Source organism: Mustelus asterias, chromosome 11, assembly GCF_964213995.1.
Source record: "Mustelus asterias chromosome 11, sMusAst1.hap1.1, whole genome shotgun sequence".
Lineage (NCBI taxonomy): Eukaryota > Metazoa > Chordata > Chondrichthyes > Carcharhiniformes > Triakidae > Mustelus > Mustelus asterias.
Genome location: NC_135811.1, coordinates 109,700,757 through 109,724,463, shown reverse-complemented (window position 1 = coordinate 109,724,463; position 23,707 = coordinate 109,700,757). Strand labels below are relative to the sequence as shown.

The 23,707-nt window shown below is 49.6% G+C and overlaps 1 protein-coding gene across 1 annotated transcript in view; it reads right to left on the bottom strand.

Annotated features, from left to right (window-relative positions):
- Window positions 1-1,910: 1,910 nt before the first annotated feature.
- Window positions 1,911-23,707, bottom strand: part of LOC144500805 (tensin-4-like) — a 29,615-nt gene continuing 7,818 nt past the window's right edge. Inside the window, exons 4-14 of the mRNA XM_078224270.1 lie at window positions 19,366-19,732; window positions 18,258-18,769; window positions 17,429-17,515; window positions 15,483-15,611; window positions 11,628-11,717; window positions 11,365-11,442; window positions 10,378-10,455; window positions 8,840-9,008; window positions 7,773-7,841; window positions 6,077-6,103; window positions 1,911-2,829 (exon numbers count right to left, since the gene is read on the bottom strand). Coding sequence (XP_078080396.1) covers window positions 2,688-2,829; window positions 6,077-6,103; window positions 7,773-7,841; window positions 8,840-9,008; window positions 10,378-10,455; window positions 11,365-11,442; window positions 11,628-11,717; window positions 15,483-15,611; window positions 17,429-17,515; window positions 18,258-18,769; window positions 19,366-19,732 — 1,748 coding nt within the window. The 3' untranslated portion in view covers window positions 1,911-2,687. The remainder of the gene's footprint in view (window positions 2,830-6,076; window positions 6,104-7,772; window positions 7,842-8,839; window positions 9,009-10,377; window positions 10,456-11,364; window positions 11,443-11,627; window positions 11,718-15,482; window positions 15,612-17,428; window positions 17,516-18,257; window positions 18,770-19,365; window positions 19,733-23,707) is intronic.

The following is a 23,707-nucleotide window of genomic DNA, read 5'->3' as shown; positions in this document are numbered from 1 at the left end:
TTTTAAAAAAATAAGGGCGGCATGGACAAGTTGGGCCGAAGGGCCTGTTTCCATGCTGTAAACCTCTATGACTCTATGTGGAGATGCCGGCGTTGGACTGGGGTGGGGCACAGTCAGAAGTCTCACAACACCAGGTTAAAGTCCAACAGGTTTATTTGGAATCACGAGTTTTTGCATCACTGCTCCTTCCTCAGGTGAGTTTTGGATGAACTAAGGCTTTCTAAGGGTTATGTGGATGACGTGTATTTGGACCTTCAGAAGGTGTTTGACACAATGTCACAGAATAGACTTGTTGGCAAAATCAAAGTCCATGGGATTAAATATCCAATCATCAAAAGGACAGCAGCAAGGACGGTGGGAACTGGTTATTTTTCAGTTGAGATGGAAATATACAGAGCTGGTGTTCCCTGGGTCAGTGCGAGGAACACTGCTCCTTCCAATAGATATTCATGACCTCGGCTTGGATCAATAGGACATCGTTTCAAAGTTGACAGATGATATAAAACTCGGAAATGTCGTAAACAACAAAGAATAGTAACAAATCTCAGGAGGACAGACTGGGAAAATGGACAGTTTAATGCGGAGATGTGTAAAGTGATAGATGTCCAAAGGCAGGGGGAGAGACGGTTTAAATTAAAATGGTATAAATTTAAACCAAGATGTTGGAACAATAAGTTTGCAAAGTTAGACTAAATTGTCAGGTTAGGTGTTTAATTCTGGGTTTCACCCTTTAGAGAGGATTTCATGGTCTATAGGAAGGTGCAGAGGAGATTTATTGGAATCTTTCCAGGGATTTGGGACTTCAGTGAATGTGGAGAGTTTGGAGAATCTGGGATTGTTCTCCTTGGAGCAGAGAAGGTGAAGAGGTGTTCCAAATCAGGAGGAAATGTGGTGAGAATCGGGAAGGTGAGTCAACCAGAGGGACACAGATTGAGAGCAATTGGAAGTGAGGATCTGTAAGGCAGTGCATGGTTAGTGATCTGGAAGGTGTGGACTGTTAGCGTTCTATCGAGAACTGGATCAATAACTGAAGACAAAATGTTGACAAGGTTATGAGGTAAAGAGAAGGGAGCACTTTCAAAGGGCTAGCACAGCTATGATGAGCTGAAGGGTCTCATTTTGAGCTGCATCATTTTATTGTCTTTGCATCAGAGTGTCAGTTCCTACCTTGTTCCTCCCTCAGGCTCCCGACTGGAGTTGCTGCAACTGACACAGCGAGACACGATTAACACTGCGCACAATGAACAGGTTTAAACTTCAGCAATGTCCCTCTGCACTGCCTTATGCTCAGTAACTCGGGTGAAAGGATTGAGGGGTCCAGGGTGAAGGTCAGTATCAAAGTGGAATGAAGGGAATCAAGAACGTTGTTGAGATGAGATGAACATATCACAGGATGTACAGCAGGAACTCACCAAGGCTCCTTAGGCAGCACCTTCCAAACCCACAACCACTTCCATCTAGAAGGACAAGGGCAGCAGATACATGGGAACACCCCCACCTGGAGATTCTCCTCCAAGTCACTCACCATCCTGATGTGGAAATATATCGGCCGTTCCTTCACTGTCGCTGGGTCAAAATGCTGGAACTCCCTCCCCAACAACACTGTGGGTGTACCTACACCTCAGGGACTGCAGTAGTTCAAGAAGGCAGCTCACCACCAGCTTAGGTGGATTGGCCATGCTAAATTGCTCCTTAGTGTCTCAAGTTGTACAGGTTAAGTGGGTTAGATGTTACGGGGATCAGGTGGGTGCCTGGGCCTTGGTAAGATGCTGAGGCGGTGCAGACTCGATGGGCCGAATGGCCTCCTCCTGTGCTGTAGGGATTTTATCATGGTTCGCAGGGACAATACGGGATGGGTAATAAATGCTGGCCTAGCCAGCGACACCCACGTCTCATAAACTGTGCACGTCAAAGCTGTGGAACATTTTCATTTGGTACATATTTCACAAATAGGAAACAGATGCTGTGGTCTCGATATAAAAGGAGTTATTAAAAAGTGCACACATTGCAGACACTGATACAGAGCCACACTGGAAAATCATTTCATCACAGCCCCCTGTACATAAACAACTTGAAGCCTGCTCTCAATGAAAGATCCACAATGACTCCTCTAGTGATTGGCTGCAGTTAGTAAGCAAGAGGCAACATTTGGCATTCCAGAAGCCTTCACGGAATATCTCTGACACCCTCGCCGTGATTTGAGTGCCAATTTCTTGGTTCCACAATGATGGATGTTCAATAGTCCAACTGCCATGTGTCAGGCTCCAGGACTGAGTGACACTGACTGGAAATAACTCCTGGGGAACCAACCAGGCTGGGGAACCAACCAGGCTGGTGTACCAACAAGGCTGGTGTACCAACCAGGCTGGGGAACCAACAAGGTCAGCCTACCAACAAGGCTGGGGAACCAACAAGGCTGGGGAACCAACAAGGCTGGTGTACCAACAAGGTCAGCGTACCAACAAGGCTGGTGTACCAACAAGGCTGGGGAACCAACAAGGCTGGGGAACCAACAAGGCTGGTGTACCAACAAGGTCAGCGTACCAACAAGGCTGGGGAACCAACAAGGCTGGGGTACCAACAAGGTCAGGGTACCAACAAGGTCAGCGTACCAACAAGGTCAGCGTACCAACAAGGCTGGGGAACCAACACGCCATGTACATGTGAGTGTTCTCTGGAACTATCCGCTATTTCTGTTGTGGTTCCAGTAGGATTTTGGACACGAGATTGATGATGAAGTGAGCAGAGTGATCTTGTTCAAACTCTGCAAACAGGTGACAGACATTTTCTGACGAGCTGCTTTGTTTCTTCGCCACAAATGCAAATATCCTGAAAATAAAATTGAAAAATGGATCATTAGAACATTCAGCATTTCAAAATATAAAAACTCTAAATCATCCTAAAAATAAATCATTAAACCGACAACTGAAAACTGGATTTTCATTCATTCTCCTCATGAGCTGCGGGAATTGGGAAAATTCCCTCTTGGACAACTCATCCAGGGAGAAATTTCCCACAAGCTCGGGTGTTTCATTACAGGTGGGAGGTGGAGAGTGGGGGGAACTACAGGCTGGAGTTGGGCCAGCTGACCCTGGTAAAGACTGGAGGCAGACAGAGGGACACTGGAGGCAGACAGAGGGACACTGGAGGCAGACAGAGGGACACTGGAGGCAGACAGAGGGACAATGGGCTGTGGACACTGGAGACAGACAGAGGGACACTGGACTGTGGACACTGGAGACAGACAGAGGGACACTGGACTGTGGACACTGGAGACAGACTGAGGGACACTGGAGGCAGACAGAGGGACAATGGGCTGTGGACACTGGAGACAGACTGAGGGACACTGGAGACAGACTGAGGGACACTGGAGGCAGACAGAGGGACACTGGGCTGTGGACACTGGAGACAGACAGAGGGACACTGGGCTGTGGACACTGGAGACAGACAGAGGGACACTGGGCTGTGGACACTGGAGACAGACAGAGGGACACTGGACTATGGACACTGGAGACAGACAGAGGGACACTGGACTGAGGGCGTGACTGGCCTCGGAACTTCTTACTGCTCAAAATGAAAACAGTAAGAACCTCCCTCACCCCCTCACACACTCCTGATGCCCTATACTTGCCACCTCATGCCCTCCACCCCCTATAGCCCCTCGTGCCCCCCCCCAATGCCAAGCTTTCCATACCCACTATACACAGTATGAAACCAATGAACCTTGTTGAGGCAGTAGGATGCGCAAAAATAACTTCAAAAATAACTTTTCACTTTCTTAAAAACAAACTCCAGTCAAATACAAGTGTTAATCAGGCCCTTTAAAGTATCAATAGCTGAAACAGCAAGCACATGAACCCTCTTAATCTTGTGTAAATAAACATTGTGAAAATGACAGCAGAGGTCAAATAGCCAAAGCTGTCAATCAAACAACATTTCCCCCTGGACTCAATGATTCAATTCCCGAATGGATCGCTGGCCTCTCCGCCGAGCCCATTTTACATTCCTCACCTCGATTGGTGGGATATATTTGAAGGGGTGTCAACCAATGCTCACGCAGTCTCTCTCTCAGTCAGTCAGTCTCTCACGGTCACTCACTCAGCCTCCCATGGTCACTCACTCAGCCTCCCATGGTCACTCACTCAGTCTCTCACGGTCACTCACTCAGTCTCTCACGGTCACTCACTCAGTCTCTCACATTCAGTCTCTCTGTTATCACACAGCCTGATCCTCATTTCCCCAAAAGTCCGGGAACGGGGTCTGGGTTGGGGATGGTGGAGGGGGGAATTAAAGGGGCAGACACTTCCTCCTAATTTGTTGGTTGGACTTGTATCCCATTAACTCCAACTTTGTGTGTGACCCTTTAAAGGTGGTGCTTACAATGCTCTGAAAAGTTCATTGTCGATGGATTTGTTGGCTAAAGGAATTAAAGGTGAGGAACGAAAGATGATGTTTGGAGTTAAAATACACAATAGCCATGATTGATTTAAATGGCAGGCAGGACAGGCTTTTGGGGCTGAATGGCCTCCTCCTGTCCCTATGAACCAGTTTCTGTCAAGGCCCAGATATTGCGCTCGGTGCTCACAATGCACCCCCCCCCCCCACCCCCCTGCCACCCCCTCCCCATTGCAGGTCGGTGAGGTTTACCAGAGGGGAGCGTTTCAATGGTAACTGACTGTTTTGGTAAGTGCTGGTTGTTAGGCATCATGTTACATTATGGGTTTGTTTGATGTCTCAATGAGGAGGTCTCGAGACTCATGCAGAAAAACATGAACCGTTTATTGTTAATCATTAACTATTTATAGATCCAGGTTACTGCCATGCATTAGAACATAGAACATAGAACATTACAGCGCAGAACAGGCCCTTCGGCCCACGATGTTGCACCGACCAGTTAAAAAAAAACTGTGACCCTCCAACCTAAACCAATTTCTTTTCGTCCATGAACCTATCTACGGATCTCTTAAACGCCCCCAAACTAGGCGCATTTACTACTGATGCTGGCAGGGCATTCCAATCCCTCACCACCCTCTGGGTAAAGAACCTACCCCTGACATCGGTTCTATAACTACCCCCCCTCAATTTAAAGCCATGCCCCCTCGTGCTGGATTTCTCCATCAGAGGAAAAAGGCTATCACTATCCACCCTATCTAAACCTCTAATCATCTTATATGTTTCAATAAGATCCCCTCTTAGCCGCCGCCTTTCCAGCGAAAACAATCCCAAATCCCTCAGCCTCTCCTCATAGGATCTCCCCTCCATACCAGGCAACATCCTGGTAAACCTCCTCTGCACCCTCTCCAAAGCCTCCACATCCTTCCTGTAATGTGGGGACCAGAACTGCACACAGTACTCCAAGTGCGGCCGCACCAGAGTTGTGTACAGTTGCAACATAACGCCATTGGTGCTGCTTTCTAGAATGCAGAGCTTCTAGAGTCTATTACCATGTGGCTCTATACATCATACATTGGACACTGCTATTCCTCAGTCCCCCGTTAATGCTTAATCTGCCGAGGACCAAACATCACAATGACAAACAGGCACATACAGAATCATACAACATCACGCAATGTCACGCAACACCCATGTGGCTCCTCAGCTTGTCAGCACAGACACTTCCTGCCATTGGTAGATTCTCTCCACCAATGGGACAGCATCTCCTCCCCAATTTGGGAAGTTGCCCTTTGACCTTTGACACTCAAGAGGAGAGGATTCCAATGGGTTCACAATGAGTGTGAGCCAATCAGTGCGCTCAGTGAGCAGTTTAATTGGTGAAGTTGTAAACTGTATAATAAACTGGGACACAATCCAGCAATGCTCGCCTGAACCCTGAACCCTGACCCTCAGCCAGGTTCCAGCAGGGACAATGTTGGGGTGGGGATTGGGGGGGGAGCAGGTCTGATTTAACCCTCTCCTTGCTCCTGCAAAGTCAATTCAGTCTAAGTCTGGACAAGGTGCAGGGCAGACCCAGACCCCTAGGCAAGGTGACCAGCAGGCAGGTTCAGGCTGGACAATGAGAGCGTTGTCACACCGACATTCGCAAGAATCTGCCGTTGTTCTTTGAGCGGATTCTTACCTGGAGGGTTCATTATCCTTTCGCCACCTATAAAATACAAAAGAGAAAGGTGTAAATATCTCTTGGTGACTCTCTCAAACACTCTGATTCTGTGGCAGTTTTAAAAGGTTCACCTGCATGCAATGAATGGCTCTGACTGTTGCTATGGAGACAGACACAGCACAGGAAGATCCCACAAACAGCCATGCACAGAATGCTCAGTGAAGCTACACTTGATCGAATGGCTTGAGGAATATTGGTTCCCATTGACAAGGTTAGTGAAGGCGTTGACTCCACATCTGCCTCTCCTATACTGGCACAGGGAGATTAACCTGTTAACATCTCAACTCTAACCGCAAGTCAAAGAATGTTGAGTAAAGCTGACTTTCTCTCGATTAGGGAGAATTTCTGGGGTTACGCTGCCTGAAGTGTGTCTGCTCCAAGGCTGGATTGGTTAACAATGCTGAATGAGCCAATCAGCCTGGAGTTCTGGGAGGGAGCGTGAATGGAAATGCTGCGGGAATTTAGACACCAGAATTCATCAAAAACTTCAAACAGGAAAACGGACCTGTGGAAATGAGTGATCGATGCTGGTAATGTACTATTCATTCCAAAGAAGAATTGTTTGAATATTGGCAGTGTGTGAATAATCAATAATCAGTGGATTGTGTTCAGGAGGAACAGGTTCCCGAATCTCTCCTTCACTGGGAAATTTCCTTAACTCATTACCCAGGTCTCAGTGATAGAGATTGGTCAATAACTGGGTCATGTGACTGCCTAATGGTATAGGTATATAAATGGATGCTGGTGGTTTTAAATCTGGCAATGTCCAGGTTCAGTGGATTAATGAACACACACCCCTCACTGCTGATAAATGTCAGCTTCCTGCGCCCAGCCATTCTGCTAAAGTTACTAATCTGGGATTTCAGTGAGGGATTGAAACTCGAGTTGATGTGTTTGCCGCCCCCTCTCTGCGAAGACTGAGCACCTTCAGGACAAATGTTAAACTAAGGTTCCTCTGTCCACCCCCCCCCCCCCCCCCCCGCCTCCAGTTCTCCTGGGTCCAATATTTATCCCTCAGTCAGCAGCTGAGGGCCAGGTCTGGCCCTTTTCAGATTGTTGTTTGTGGGATCTTGCTGTGTGTAAATTGGCTGCCAACTTTACCAGCAGTACTTGGCCAAGTGTTTTGGGGCTTCCTGAAGTTGTGAAAGGTGCTATCTGAATGCAGGGCTTTATTTCACTGATGAAGGAAGTGCCCCTTCCCTCAGGATTAGTTATCTCGATGGTCTAACATCGATCCCCGCACGCTGATGAATCAACGCCTGATTCCCCGTGGACACCGCAGGCAGCTGTTTACCTCTGGTAAAAATCTGCTTCAAAACACATTAATCATTCTGTCTGCCTAAAATGTTTTTACTTTGAACATTGATGTGTTTGGTGGAGCTTCAGAAGAGGAACAGTCATTAAGCCAGGGTGGGGCTCTTTGCTATGACCTCAGCACTGAGTCCAAACTTGCCTCACTTGGTTTAGCAACATCTCCAATCAGTGATGTTGAAATGCAGTTCCCTTTGCCCAGAGCCACTGGCTTTGCCCCAATCTCAGCTCATTGCTGTTGGTGTTGAAGTTGCAGAGGGGGGGTAGTTCAGGCTCTCTCTCTCACTCACTCGGCAGTTTAGTTCAGGCTGCACCTGTACAAACACGTCGATTATCGACTCACCTCCTTTGCAGAGGGTCCAGACCGCAGTGATTGACGGAATTAACAGGATAGTGTCGCCTGAAGAAAAGTCTGCAAAGAAAAAGCAGAAGGAATTAAGGTAGATTTAAATCACCTCCAACACAAACCAATCAAATCAACAGCTAAAGGTGACGAACCCTGTGACCCTGTACATCAGGTTAACCGGTTCTCTGTCGATTAACCCCTTAAAAACACAACTGGAAAAATCTCCTCTGTGGAATGTGGTTGAGGATCTAACGGCAGGGTGGGGGGGGTGGGGTGGGGGGTGAAAGCGGCCCTTCAGCCCAGCTTGGAGCTGGTCCTCCCAGTTTCACCAACCCCCTGCTGCAACTCACTGCAGCTCCTGGTCGCAGACCATTGCACTCACCTGATGAAGGAGCAGTGCTCCGAAAGCTCGTGCTACCAAATAAACCTGTTGGACTTTAACCTGGTGTTGTGAGACATCTTACTGTGATTGAGGGGGAGTTGGAATCGCAGCAGGGTTCCACACCCATGCGCTGGCTATGACATTTATTCCTGAGTTTCGGGAGCTGTGTTAAATCAGTTGGCAAGTTCCCGAGGGATTGTCCTCAATGCAGTCTGCACGGGGAAATCGGATGCAGATCGGATTGTGGGTGAAGGTGCCCAGATTAATGATGCTTCACATCTTTCTGAAGGTCAACTTGTGTGAGACTGGGAGCTGCAGAAATACTTCCTCCTCCGCAGCGGACCCTCGGACCTGCCCCTCCTGTCTGAGAGAGCCCCTACCTCGGCACTGACTGAACCAGTGCCTGTTCCCAGGCTCCCCTCTGGGGTCCATATCCTGCTCCCATTATGTTGTTCCACTGGGAAGGGTGTCAAAGGTGACTAGATTTCACTCTACCCATAGATCACCCTCCCGCCTCCCACCCCCACCCCCCCCCCCTCCCGCCACCCCCACCCCCCCTCACCACTCCCACTCCCTCCCGCTGAGTTCAGATTGCAGGGTAACATTCTGCTTGGGGGAGACAGCAATCCCCGTCGCAAGGCGGCCTTTACCCCGACGGGACAATGTAAGCGGAGCCCCTCACTTTCTCTTGCTGTCTGTCAGGGTGATGCCTTGTTCCGACACTTTAAACTGGACGATGGCGGCTTGCGGCAGTGGCTCTTTTTCCAGAGTGAGCGAAGCGGCTTTGAGGACGGCCTGTGGGCCAGTCAGAGACTCCATGGTTACCGAGTTCAAATACAGAACGGAACAGACTGTGGAAGGAAGAACACCCATTAACATCCTGCTCTCGCTCCAGATAAAACTCCTGCATTTCCACAGCAACTTCCCCATCCACAGGACAACCCAAAGAACCTCACAGCCAATCAGGCACATGTTATCTCTGTCACCAATGCTGTGATGTAAGAGACACAGCAGCCAATCTGCACACAGCAAGATCCCATAAACAGCAGTGTGAGAATGGGCCGGAGAATCGGTTCAGTGATTCTGGCTAAAATATTTCCCTTCGGATCACAGGAGAAATTTCCTGTTCTTCAAAATCTGGGCCTGTGATTTTTTTAGTCACCCGGGGGGCAGGGGGGGGGGGTGGGGGGGGGGGGGGGGGGGGGGTGTGGGGGGGGGGGGGGAGGCAGGGCGGCGGGGGGTGGGGTAGATGGGGGTCTCGGTTTGATGTCTCCTCAGAGGGAGTTATTCAGTCCTTGTGGAAACCGGATTGGCTGTACCTAGAGAATGGGGGCTCCATAATCACCCCAAAACAGTCCCGACTGTTACCATGGTGATGGTGTAAATGGGGCATCCCAGTCGCTGTGTCAGTAACTCTGTAACATCCGAATGAAAAATCATTCTTCTGCATTAAACTGAGAGGTGTCTCAGGGAAGGTCTCAACACTTTCACTAACTTTGTGAATAGTTTGTAACAGCAACGAATCTCCGCACAGACACTGAATCAAGTTTGAAAAGTCTCGGATCTCAGTGAGACACAATCTATTAGGTTCTCACTTCAGACAATAAATTACAAAGTGATATCAGATCAGAAAGTATTTCCATTTCCATCAGGTCTGAGAGAGAAGGGCTGATCCTGCAACAACTGTCAACTCAAATATAAAATATTTTAACCTGTTCCCTTGTATCTCAGTGACAGGGGGTTTTAACCTGTACCCCGCTCTCTCTGTGATGGAGGGTTTTAACCTGTACCCCGCTCTCTCAGTGACAGGGGGCTTTAACCTGTACCCCGCTCTCTCAGTGACAGGGGGTTTTAACCTGTACCCCGCTCTCTCTGTGATGGAGGGTTTTAACCTGTACCCCGCTCTCTCAGTGACAGGGGGCTTTAACCTGTACCCCGCTCTCTCAGTGACAGGGGGCTTTAACCTGTACCCCGCTCTCTCTGTGACAGTGGGGGTTTAACCTGTACCCCGCTCTCTCTGTGACAGTGGGGGTTTAATCTGTACCCCGCTCTCTCTGTGATGGAGGTTTTTAACCTGTACCCCGCTCTCTCTGTGACAGTGGGGGTTTAACCTGTACCCCGCTCTCTCTGTGACAGTGGGGGTTTAACCTGTACCCCGCTCTCTCTGTGACAGTGGGGGTTTAATCTGTACCCCGCTCTCTCTGTGACGGTTTCACTGACCTGCGCTCTGCTTTCTCACAGGAGATGCACTGTCTGTCGATTCAGGACTGCTTTCTTCACTTTTATCATTGAAACATTCTGGAAAATAAAAAAAAACAGTTTATTAAGGAAGGAACTGAGAGAGTTCTTCACTGTCAAAATGTTCCGGCCCATTCGCTGGTCCTTTTGACTCACTCTCCCCTTCTTCCTCCATCTTATAGCCCCTCCCCAACTCACCTAAAATGTCCCAGTGACTCTGAATGTGAGGCTGATGGCCCTTTGCAGGCCGAGGTCAGAGGTCAGGGCCCGGGTTGAGGGTCAGGGGCCGGGATTGGGGTGGGGAGTCAGGGCCCAGGGGTCAGGGTCAAGGCCTGGGATTGGGGGGAGGGGGGTGGGTGGGGAGTCAGGGCCCAGGGGTTAGGCCTCTGGCTGCTTGGGTACGAGTGACCACAGCCCTCACTGGGATTGGGCCTTTGATTTACTCTTCCTTCTCTCAAAGACCCCAGAGCTCGGTGCTCTCAATCAGAGCTGCCACACAGCTCAGTAAATGTGTACAGCACCTAGAACCTCACTGCTGCCAACTGGGGTCTTGATGAATATAATCGGGAGGGTCAGGGTAAAGGGTAAAGAGAAGCAAGGCTACAGTGTGAGGCAGGGTGGACTGTCCAGTTTAAATATTGTCCACACAGTTCGATGATGTAAAGGGCGGTGAATTATCCATCTTAGCCCGACATGTGTGGAGGTTTTATTGTTATGAAGCAGCTCTTAGTGGGTGGGCTCTAACCCCAACTTGACCCCTGACCTTACCCCATCAGCAGCCTTGACTGAGGCCCAACATGACCCCTGACCTGCCCTTGGCCCTACCCCGACCCCACCCTGAACTTGGCCAATACTCCAACCCAGCTGTGACCCTACCCCCACAGCCTTGACCCCATTGTGACCCTTAACCCTGACCATTCCTCATCCTGACCCCTGTCGTGTGACAGTTTTGCTGGTTTTGGTCCTCACCTTCCTTGGGTAAGTTCAGTTTGCAGGGTAAACTCATGGCAGAGATGCAGTGCTGGTACACAAGAGCTGACAGGCTCCCTGTGGGAGAAACAGAGAAAGGACCATGGTTAATAGCGGCAGATTCTCAGTATGTCTCAGTGCAGCGTGAGGGATAGTTCGGGGAGGGGGGGGATACAGACAGTGACTCCAGACCGACAGGACGAGCAGTGCCTGAAACGGAGTTCGTGCTGTCACGGAGAGGGAGCCAGTGGAACACTCCTTACCGAAATAGGGCTCCTGGGTAGATCCTTTCAAACACACTCCTTTCCGAGAGAATTCAATTAAGAAATGTCGAATCAACTCATTGGATGAATCTGTTTACAAAGGGAAGCAGAGAATTAGAAATTGAGAGGTTAACTATCTTTTTATTCTGTTTATAGTATATAATTATATCTGTCGATGTAATTGTGTCTCTGTCTCTCCGCCCATCTCTCTCTCTCACTCTCCCTGTCTCTGGCTGTCAATCCTTCTCTTCACATTACCCCAGTATTGGGACGGATGAGAATGACTTTCCCGGGGTTCAGTCTTGCTTCTTGGTCTGAGATCAAAGCTAGCATCAATGAAAGGGCAGTAAACTGAGACCTTGGTGAGAGTTAGCAATCGCGGAATGAGTGAGTGTGTGTGGGATAAACCCCAAAACACAGCAAACTAAACTCCCCACCAAGAAAACCGACAGCTCATCGATCCCGAGCTCTGTGTGGCTCAGGGAGGCCCAACACTGTGACTCTCTCTCTGACTGACTCTTGCTTTGATAGCCCCATCGAACAGGGGGAATATTTCCTGTTCCCAGGGTCAATCCCACCTTTTGAATCAGGAATCAGAGTGTGGAACACACGATGATCCACAGTTTTCCATCCATTCATCTCAATTGGATTTGTACATTCACTTGCTCCCAGTAAGTCAGACTCATTGCTGGGACTGTCCAGACAGGAACTGTTCTGTTTATATTTCGGGTAACTCTGATACTCATCCGTGAGATAAGCCAGGCATCTCACTGTCTCCTTGGGCTATCTTCACCTGGTAAGAAGTCTCACAACACCAGGTTAAAGTCCAACAGGTTTATTTGGTAGCAAAAGCCACACAAGCTTTCGGAACAGGCTGTCCCTTCGTCAGGTGGGTGGGAGTTCTGATCACAAACAGGGCACAAAGACACAAACTCAATTTACATGAATAATGATTGGAATGTGAGTCTTTACAGCTAATCAAGTCTTAAAGGTACAGACAATGTGAGTGGAGGGAGCATTAAGCACAGGTTAAAGAGATGTGTATTGTCTCCAGACAGGACAGTTAGTGAGATTCTGCACATCCAGGCAGGTTGTGGGGGTTACAGATAGTGTGACATGAACCCAATATCCCGGTTGAGGCCATCCTCATGTGTGTGGAACCTGGCTATCAGTCTCTGCTCAGCGACTCTGTGTTGTGTGTCATGAAGACCGCCTTGGAGAACGCTTACCCGGAGATCAGAGGCTAAATGCCCGTGACCGCTGAAGTGCTCCCCAACAGGAAGAGAACAGTCTTGCCTGGTGATTGTCGAGCGGTGTTCATTTTTCCGTTGTCGTAGCGTCTGCATGGTCTCCCCAATGTACCATGCCTCGGGACATCCTTTCCTGCAGCGTATCAGGTAGACAACGTTGGCCGAGTTGCAAGAGTATGTACCGTGTACCTGGTGGATGGTGTTCTCACGTGAGATGATGGCATCTGTGTCGATGATCTGGCACGTCTTGCAGAGGTTGCTGTGGCAGGGTTGTGTGGTGTCGTGGTCACTGTTCTCCTGAAGGCTGGGTAGTTTGCTGCGGACAATTGTCTGTTTGAGGTTGTGCGGTTGTTTGAACACACAGCCAGGTTCCACACACATGAGGACGACCTCAACCGGGATATTGGGTTCATGTCACACTATCTGTAACCCCCACAACCTGCCTGAATGTGCAAAATCTCACTGGCTGTCCTGTCTGGAGACAATACACATCTCTTTAACCTGTGCTTAATGCTCCCTCCACTCACATTGTCTGTACCTTTAAGACTTGATTAGCTGTAAAGACTCACATTCCAATCATTATTCATGTAAATTGAGTTTGTGTCTTTGTGCCCTGTTTGTGATCAGAACTCCCACCCACCTGACGAAGGGACAGCCTGTTCCGAAAGCTTGTGTGGCTTTTGCTACCAAATAAACCTGTTGGACTTTAACCTGGTGTTGTGAGACTTCTTACTGTGTTTACCCCAGTCCAACGCCGGCATCTCCACAGCAAAAGACTTACACAGGGCACTGGGATAAAAAGCACACTGCAGACCTGACTGGGGTGTACTGGCGCTGGTATGTCTGTGTGAGTCATGATGTGGAGATGCCGGCGTTGGACTGGGTTTTTTATTTTTGTAGAAACTTGATGTCTGTGTCGATATGCGCGATCTTCTTGGAGATCCTCTCCACTTGGAGCCGGCAGTTTGCGGTGTCGATGGTAGTCATGTGCTCTGTTTGTGAACAGAATTCCCACTCACCTGAAGAAGGGGCTTGCAGCTCCGAAAGCTTGTGTGGCTTTTGCTACCAAATAAACCTGTTGGACTTTAACCTGGTGTTGTGAGACTTCTTACTATGTCTGTGTGATACAGGAACACGAAGAGACAAAAAGCTTGGAGGCAGAAATAAAGATCCCTCTCCCTTTCCATGTGGAATGGAGGAAAGTTCAGCAAAAGCCATAAGCTAAAGGAACTCAGACAGATTCTCAGCCACCCTGCAGAATCCAGTGTCTTCAAACTAACCGCTAAACTGCCAGAGTCAGCTCGATTGGAATCACCCAACTTAACGTCCGCAACATAACGCTAACTACCCCTCACGGACAAATCAAAGAATGATTTGCATTTCTTGAAACTTTTACCTGGAGTTTTATCTTAGCTGAGCAGTGTGTGAATGTGTGTGAATGTGTGTGTGTGTGTGTGTGAATGTGTGTGTGAGTGTGTGTATGTGTGTGAATGTGTGTGTGTGAATGTGTGTGAGTGTGAGTGTGTGTGTGTGTGTGAGTGTGTGTGAATGTGTGTGTGTGTGTGAATGTGTGTGTGTGAGTGTAAATGTGTGTGTGTGTGAGTGTGTGTGAATGTGTGTGTGTGAGTGTGAATGTGTGTGTGTGAGTGTGAATGTGTGTGTGTGAGTGTGAATGTGTGTGTGTGAGTGTGAATGTGTGTGTGTGAATGTGAATGTGTGTGTGAATGTGTGTGTGTGTGTGAGTGTGTGTGTGTGAGTGTGTGTGTGTGAGTGTGTGTGAGTGTGTGAGTGTGTGAGTGTGTGTGAGTGTGTGTGTGTGTGTGTGTGAGTGTGAATGTGTGTGTGAGTGTGTGTGTGTGTGAGTGTGTGTGAGTGTGTGTGAGTGTGAGTGAGTGAGTGTGAGTGAGTGTGAGTGTGAGTGTGAGTGTGAGTGAGTGTGAGTGAGTGTGAGTGTGAGTGAGTGTGAGTGAGTGTGAGTGAGTGTGAGTGAGTGTGAGTGTGAGTGAGTGTGAGTGTGAGTGAGTGTGAGTGAGTGTGAGTGAGTGTGAGTGAGTGTGAGTGAGTGTGAGTGTGAGTGTGAGTGTGTGTGAGTGTGAGTGTGTGTGAGTGAATGTGTGTGTGAATGTGTGTGTGAATGTGTGTGTGTGAGTGTGTGTGAGTGTGTGTGAGTGTGTGTTCTTTATTATGTTCTCACTTTCTGGTAAATCTACTCTTTCTTTGACTCAGGGAAACCAGGTTCAATTCGCTCCTTCCACAAAGCAAATACGTTTGGACTGGGAAGAGATACCCATGGGGGAAGGTATTCTTCTTAAATTAACTTTGTTATGACCAACAGAGGGTGGTAGGGGGGGGTTGGATAAGGAAAGGGGGGTCAGTTCATTCCCCCCATCCCGGGCATAACAAAATCAGGGTCCCGTTTGGCAAGTTAACAAATTCGGGCACTCCCACCTGGGGACTGGTTGTAACAATATATACACAGCTGCTTACTGATGATATATAATGCACACCTTCCTATATATTATAGATATGCCCTGTTATAATATCTGATGTGCATAACCTCTGTTACAATATGAAATATATATTTATTCGGATTTATTGCTCAGACCTGAACTTTCCTCTGGATTCCTGAGGTTTGCTGAAGGGACTTTCATAGCCAATCCGAATGAGCCGATATATGTGGAGCTTTCTCGTACAACGAATGAACCTGGCTCTTTATCTTCCAACATTCTGATAGCTGCAACACATTGAAGAAGCACAACTTAGCCCCACACAACAAACACACAAAGGCCTGATTTCACCATTTTGAGTCTGAGTGCTGTATCCGGGTGTGAAATAGATCCGCGCCTGGAATCCTCTTCCCAGCGCGCCCATACGCGTTTTGCCGGCTCCGGCCCGATCCGCGCTGTGGGCGGGGCTTAGCGCTGCCGGACAGATCGGAGCTCTGAACTGAGCATGCGCAGTTCGAAAATATCTGACGGAGCGCGCAGAAAGTGGAGAGAGCGGCTCTCTGACGATCATCCTCTGGTCGGCGGGAGGCGGGGGGGGGTCCGCTGCCAGTCTGCGGCCGATCGGTGGGGAGGGAAGGGGCAGGGGGGTCCGCCGCCACTCTGTGGGCGATCCCTCCTCCCCACCAGAGGAACGAATCCCTCCTGCCAGAGTGGACGTGCGGCCATGCCATCCCATAAAACCTTCAGGTTGAGGCGATTCCTAGCTAAGAAGATGAAGCCTTCTTGATCACCTGTTGCACCTGCAGACTGGGTTTTTGCGTCTCATGCACAAGGACCCCCAGGTCCCTCTGCATAGCAGCATGTTCTAATTTCTTTCCATTTAGATAATAATCCAATTTGCTATTATTTCTTCCAAAGTGAATAACCTCGCATTTGTTAACGTTATACTCCATCTGCCAGATCCTCGCCCACTCACTCAGCCTGTCCAAATCTCTCTGCAGATCTTCTACGCCCTCCACACGATTCACTTTTCCACTTATCTTTGTGTCGTCTGCAAACTTTGTTACCCTACACTCAGTCCCCTCCTCCAGATCGTCTATATAAATGGTAAATAGTTGAGGCCCCAGTACCGATCCCTGCGGCACGCCACTAGTTACCATCTGCCAACCAGAAAAGCACCCATTTATCCCGACTCTCTGCTTCCTGTCGGATAGCCAATCCCCAATCCACACTAACACCCTACCCCCAACTCCGTGTGACCCAATCTTCTTCAGCAACCTTTTGTGAGGCACCTTATCAAACGCCTTTTGGAAATCCAAAAACACCGCATCCACCGGTTCCCCTCCGTCAACCGCACTAGTCACATCTTCATAAAAATCCAACAAGTTCGTCAAGCACGACTTTCCCCTCATGAATCCATGCTGCGTCTGCTTAATCGAACCATTCTTATCCAGATGGCCTGCTATTTCTTCTTTAATGATGGATTCCAGCATTTTCCCAACTACAGACGTTAAGCTAACCGGCCTGTAGTTACCCGCCTTTTGTCTATTTCCTTTTTTAAACAGCGGCGTAACATTAGCCATTTTCCAATCCGCCGGCACTTCCCCAGAATCCAACGAATTTTGATAAACAACCACTAACGCATCCGCTATTACCTCTGACATTTCTTTCAGTACCCTGGGATGCATTCCATCCGGGTCCAGGGACTTGTCCACCTTCAGTCCCATTAGTCTACCAAGCACTGCCTCCCTGGTAACATTAATTGTATTGAGAACCTCTCCTCCTACCAACCCTCTATCGTTAATATTCAGTAAACTTGGTTTGAATGTTATTTGCAACTTATTGGCCCAAGCCTGAATGTTGTCCAGGTCTTGCTGCTTGAGTATCTGAGGAGTTGCGAATGGTGCTGACATTTCATTTACTCGCTGAGACACTCAGGAGTTGGCAACCTCAGTAATGAACACACACCACTTGCTCAAGCCCAATGGGGCAGCCTGGATTCAGCTTCCTGATTGGGGAATTGAAATAACTGCATCTGATTGTTATAGAATGAGATAGATTCTGGATAAGTTGTCACAAGAATTGCACAAAGTGTTGACCTTACCTTGATCCCTGCTGAGATTTGGTTTGTACCAATACTTAGATGTGTCTTGTACAAATTTAACCGTAGGTTGTGCATCATGTAGGAGATCTGTAGGAATGAACAAACAAGGGGGTTAGAGAGAAATGGGTTAATAACAAATTGGGGAAATATATCAACATCATGAACAATTTCCACATCATCAACTTTAACATTGTCATAAACATTTATTTTTATTCATTTACGGGATGTGGGTGTCGCTGGCTAGACCAGCATTTATTGCCCATCCCTAATTGCCCCTTGAGAAGGTGGTGGGTGAGCTGCCTTCTTGAACCCGCTGCAGTTCATGTGGTGTAGGTACACCCACAGTGCTGTCAGGGAGGAAGTTCCAGGATTTTGACCCAGGATCAGTGAAGGAATGGTGATATATTTCCAAGTCAGGATGATGAGTGATTTGGAGGGAAATGTCTAGGTGGCGGTGTTCCCATGTGCCTGTTGCCCTTGTTTCTCTGGGTGGGTTCGCTCACTAACCTTATCATCAGCAACTTCCACACCATCAATAGCACTGATATCAACAGCATCAAGAACGTGTCAGTGAAGCATCTCTAATAACTTCACAAAGAATAAATTAAATTCTGTCTTAAAGAGGAGGAAACATTGAGATCTGGCAGACGGGGTGGTCAAAACAAGGGATTTGAATAAATTTTTAGAGTTAGGGAGGAACGTAGTAAGGTGAAGATTGGGAAGGAGTTACCCAGATACCAACGAGGCTCAGAATGGGACACAGGGCAGGATGATTGGCTAGTGGAGGGTAACAAGGCGCAATGAATGAGTGAGACTTTTATTGGCTTACCTTCGAGGGAGGTGGTGCTTGAAGCCTTTGAGAATCCAACACTGGAAAAGGCATTGAGGGGAAGGCTCAGAGTGCTTGAAGAACTCGACTGAAGTCTTTGATTCTTCAACTTACGAGAGTCTTGGTCCAAGTATTGAGTGCTTCCATTCACCAAGAGGATTGGGATATCGGTAAAGGAACTGGCAGCAGATGGTGGGCAGCTGTTGGAATGTTCTTTAATCTTGTACGTTGTTTTACCATGGTCCACCGATGGCCTGCCCCTCCTGTTGCCAGAGGCTGCTTGTTGAATGGTATTGTTCACTGCTCTGTGGGAGTATGGCACCGTCCTGTAATCGACAGGGCTGCCAGAAACCTGTTGCAGATGTTGGTCACTGAATGAGCTCTTGTACGAGCTGGGCGAGGCAGGGTAAGGACTCTGTAGGTTCACAAACGATCCTGCTGATCCGTACGTGCTGCCAGTTGATCGATAAATCCTTCCTCCATCTCCATCATCGCTCAGCAATGATTGGGAACTAAGAAAAAGATAGAATGTACATTATTGCAGCCTGTTCACAGCTCGAGAAACTCCCAAAGTGTTTTACACCCAATTAAGCATTAAATAGTCACTGTTGTAATGTAGGAAAACGCCAGCACACAGCAAGATCCCATAAACAACAATGTTGTAATGGCCCTTGAGGGTGGGTGGGGGGGTATCTTTAAGCGTTGATTGACAGAGCAAAGTTGTCCAGAATTCTGGGGAGAACTTTACTGCTTTTCTTCGAAGTGGTGTCTTGGGATCTTTCACAATCAGCTAAAGGGGCTGATTGTGAAAGATTGGGCCTTAGTTTAAGATCTTGACCAAAAGCTGATGTCTCTGACAGTGCAGCATTCTCTCAGTAGAGCGATGACAGTGACAGCCTGGATTATGTCCCCAAGCCTCTGGAGTGGGATTTGAACCCCCACGCGCTGGAAGAGTGTGAGAGAGTTGGGTATTGAATCCCGGCCAACACATAACAAGAGCTGATAAAGAGAATCTAAAATCCATTTAGTCAATAGGTATTCCAATTTCCATTACAGTTTTACACCCTTAGGAATTACTTTGGTCAGAAAGAAACGAGAGTTCCTGTACCTTCCCAGTGTGTCCCAGGCAGGTGAGGTGGACAGTAAGGACAGACTACTGTCAGTGTGATTGGTGTAGCCAATCTTGGGTAGCTTATCAGAACCTGCAGATGTGGACAGGCAGGAGATGACGGCTCCTCTCTGGGTGCTTGTGTGGACGGGTGAGGTGCCGTATTGTGCAGTTACAGTTGGCAGAGGGTTGGTGCTGGAGGCGCTGTGGCTTTTGGATGCTGGAACTGGAATGGGCTGTGAACCACTCTGCGGAGTGATGGAGACTGGAGCAGAGCACAGATACGCCGGAGGCTGGAAAACATTCATTGCCGGTCGGTGTGAGGATTCAGTGGGTTGACGAATAAACGTGTTCATGTCTCGTGAACCTGGTGAGAAAAATAAGTGAAGGTTTTTTAAACAATTCCATGTTGTTTGTTCTCTGTTCTGAGTCTGTTAACATTTTAGACAAAGGCATTTCTCAGTGAAGCTGTGAATCTGGTCACCTCTACATTCCCTCTGCTCCATATCTCACTGACACCCAGACAGACTTGTGTCGACTCTGACAGTATTGGAGATAGAAACCCTGCTTTACCGAGAGGAAATCTACTCCGACACAAAGCTGCCTTTCCAATCCATGCTGTAGATGCTGGAGCAATGTTTTACACAACCGCCATTTAAAATAACCCAGTGGGCCGCACAGTCAAACTCCCAGCGTACAAAGGGGGATTCACAATCGGGTGGTTTTGGGATTGGCTGAAACCAGCAAGAAATTCCCCTCCATCGATGTTACAAAGTGAACCAGTTCACCCCGATCTTCCGTTAAATACCTTACTGATTTTGGTGAACAGTGTGAATTGGGGTTGGTTATTCATGAGGGCGGTTGAGTTGCTAAGGATGGAATTCTCTCATTTTGAGACTAAGTGCGGTGACGGGAGCTCCGTTGGTGCCTTTCCCACTGGTCAGAATGGTGGGATCCCGCACCAGATTCTCCACTTGGAACCTCATTAATTAGGCACAGGCGAGTTCCCCTCCAACCCTCCTCACAGGCTGGCAGCTGATTCGTCCACCCAGAGTTAGCTTTTGAGTTCAAAAGTCCCGGTGCTATATTTAAACACCAGCCCGGGACACTCATATCCCTCTCTCCAGCCCAGCTGTCATCACCAGACTGTTCAGCATGTCGACAACCCAGAGGGAAAAGGCGGGTAAGTGGAACTGATTCGCTTCAGATCAGCCATGATCTTGTTGAATGGCGGGGCAGGCTCGAAGGGCCAGATGGCCTACTCCTGCTCCTATTTCTCATGTTCTTATGTTCTTAAAAGGCAAGCAGCCTCGGCAGAGCGGTGTACAACACATCAGCGCAGCATGGCACTGTGGTATGATGGTGGAGGACAGGAACTGGTCGGCCCTGGCAGAGTGGTGTACAGGGCATCAGGAGCAGCGTGGCACTGTGGCAGAAAGGCTTTGTTGCACTCACCACAAAGTTTCTTACAAAGTGAGGACCACCTTGGGCACTCCACTCTTTAGCAATCGAGTTTTAGAGCAATGTAACGTCACGCTGGCGTGATGCAGGATTGGGAGGCCTGACGGAATGCTGGTGGCCGCTGTTTTAATGGGATTCATGAGATGAAAATGAATGCAAACTGCATTCCTGCCAGCAGCCGGCGGGAAGACTGATCCGCCACTGGGAGAATTGCAGCGGGATTTAATGCCAGCGTTTCTGACATTTTGGCTCCCGCTAGATTCTCCTCTGCTCCCGTCGACCATCAAACCCGTCACGCGCAGGATGGGAGAATTCTGTCCAAAGCGTCTTTTACGCTATTGGCTGAGGGCAAAAACATCACCAATTTGTGAAGATATTGGACCCAAGGGATTTCTCTCCCCCGACACCCACCCCCCTGACCCAGACCCCCACCACCCCCGACCCAGACACCCCCGCCCCGCCACCCACCCTGACCCCCGACCCCGACACCTATTCCCCCGACCCAGACACCCACTCCCCGACCCAGACACCCACCCTCCCGACCCGACACCCACCACCCCCGACCCAGACACCACCCCCCCGACATAGACACCCACCCCCGCCCCGCCACCCACCCTGACCCCCGATGATACCCAGACCCCCGCCATCCACCCTGACCCTCCAAATCCAGCTGATCGTTGCCACATCGATGTTATCAACGGAATGTCTCTGGGGAGGAATCTGATTGGTGTTGTTTCTCTCAATCCCTCGCACCCTCTCTGCAGGAAGATCGGGAAATTCCAGCTGGAATCCGCTCCAAACTTCCCAATGGCTCACTTCTCTTTTTCCCTGCGACGTCTGTCCCACTTTAACACTGGCATCAACCCCCAGCACCCAAGGGTGGGAGCTCATGGCTGCCCCCATCCCATTAACCACAACGTGTCAGGCAGAAATCCACAGCTTCCCGGGAAAAGGGGATTGTTTGGAATGTGAATTGTGATCCCAGTGAGTGCAGCAGATCTTACACCTGTTCAAACACACAGCCTGGATTTATTAACAACTTTATAAATCTCTTTGACAGTTGTTATAGCAACGGTTGATAATACTGGTGTGGCATTTGTTGATCCCCTGGGTTTGTTTTCAGTCTGGTTGCTGGGACACAGTCAGGGACAGTGAAAATGTTGGACACAGTGAATTTAATCAGAGCCGTCACTGTTAACAACACCTGGACTCAGTCACACCCCCAGTGATTCACACTCGGACAGGGAGCTGTGAATAGACACTAACCCACAGCCTGTCGGAACATGTGTTGCTGGAATGAACTCAGTCTGTTAAACTTCTGGATACAGAGAGATCACTGTTTCAACAAAGAGAGTGTGAGACAAAAGTTAAGTCCGATTAGAAGTCGCTCTGTTTACAAATGGGTCACTGAGTTATCCAGCATCTGCTGCCCATGTTGGACCAACATCCTTCCTCAAAACTGCACACAATATTCCAAGCGTGGCCTCACCAAGGTCGTGTATAACTGCAGCAAGACATTCCTGCTCCTGTACTCGAACCCTCTCACTATGAAGGCCGGCAGACCATCTGCCTGCTGTACCTGCCTGCTGTACCTGCCTGCTGTACCTGCCTGCTGTACCTGCGCGCTTAATTTCAGCGACTGGTGTACAAGGACACCAGGGTCCCGTTGCACATTCCCCTCTCTCAATCTGGAGCCATTCAGATAATCTGCCTTCCTGTATTTGCCACTGAAGTGGATAACCTCACATTAATCCACACTATGCTGCATCTGCCATGCATTTGCCCACTCACTCAACTTGTCCAAATCACGCTGAAGGATCTCTGCATCCTCCTCACAACTCACCCTCCCACCCAACTCTGTGTCATCTACAAATCCTAGAGTTCCTAACCCACAGACCGCAATCAGTAAGGAAAGGCAACAACACCTGCTCCATGATCATCCTCAACACTGGTGCCCCGAAACTCAGTGCCCTCAGCCCCCTACTCTACTCCTTATACATCTTTGACTGTGGCCAAATTCCCTGCCGCAGTGTCAGAGGGTCAGTACTGAAGGAGTGCGGCACTGTCAGATGGTCAGTACTGAGGGAGTGCTGCACTGTCAGAGGGTCAGTGCTGAGGGAGTGCCGCACTGTCAGAGGGTCAGTACTGAGGGAGTGCCGCACTGTCAGAGGGTCAGTACTGAGGGAGTGCTGCACTGTCAGAGGGTCAGTACTGAGGGAGTGCTGCACTGTCAGAGGGTCAGTACTGAGGGAGTGCTGCACTGTCAGAGGGTCAGTACTGAGGGAGTGCTGCACTGTCAGAGGGTCAGTACTGAAGGAGTGCGGCACTGTCAGAGGGTCAGTACTGAGGGAGTGCGGCACTGTCAGAGGGTCAGTACTGAGGGAGTGCCGCACTGTCAGAGGGTCAGTACTGAGGGAGTGCCGCACTGTCAGAGGGTCAGTACTGAGGGAGTGCCGCACTGTCAGTCAGTGCTGAGGGCAGGGCGGGGCCGGGTGGGGCGGGGCGGGGTGGGCGGGGCGGGGTGGGGTGGGGTGGGGCTGGGCGGGGCTGGGCGGGGTGGGGTGGGGTGGGGCTGGGCGGGGCTGGGTGGGGCGGGGCTGGGTGGGGTGGGGCGGGCGGGGCTGGGTGGGGCGGGGCGGGGCTGGGTGGGGTGGGGCGGGCGGGGCTGGGCGGGGCTGGGCGGGGTGGGGTGGGGCTGGGCGGGGCTGGGTGGGGCGGGGCGGGGCGGGGCTGGGTGGGGTGGGGCGGGCGGGGCTGGGTGGGGCGGGGCGGGGCTGGGTGGGGTGAGGCGGGCGGGGCGTTAGAATTCCGGCGTGTGTTGTCATTCAGTGATTTGAACTCAGGGAACAGTCAGTTTTTGTCTCTGAGGTTTTGGTTTGGA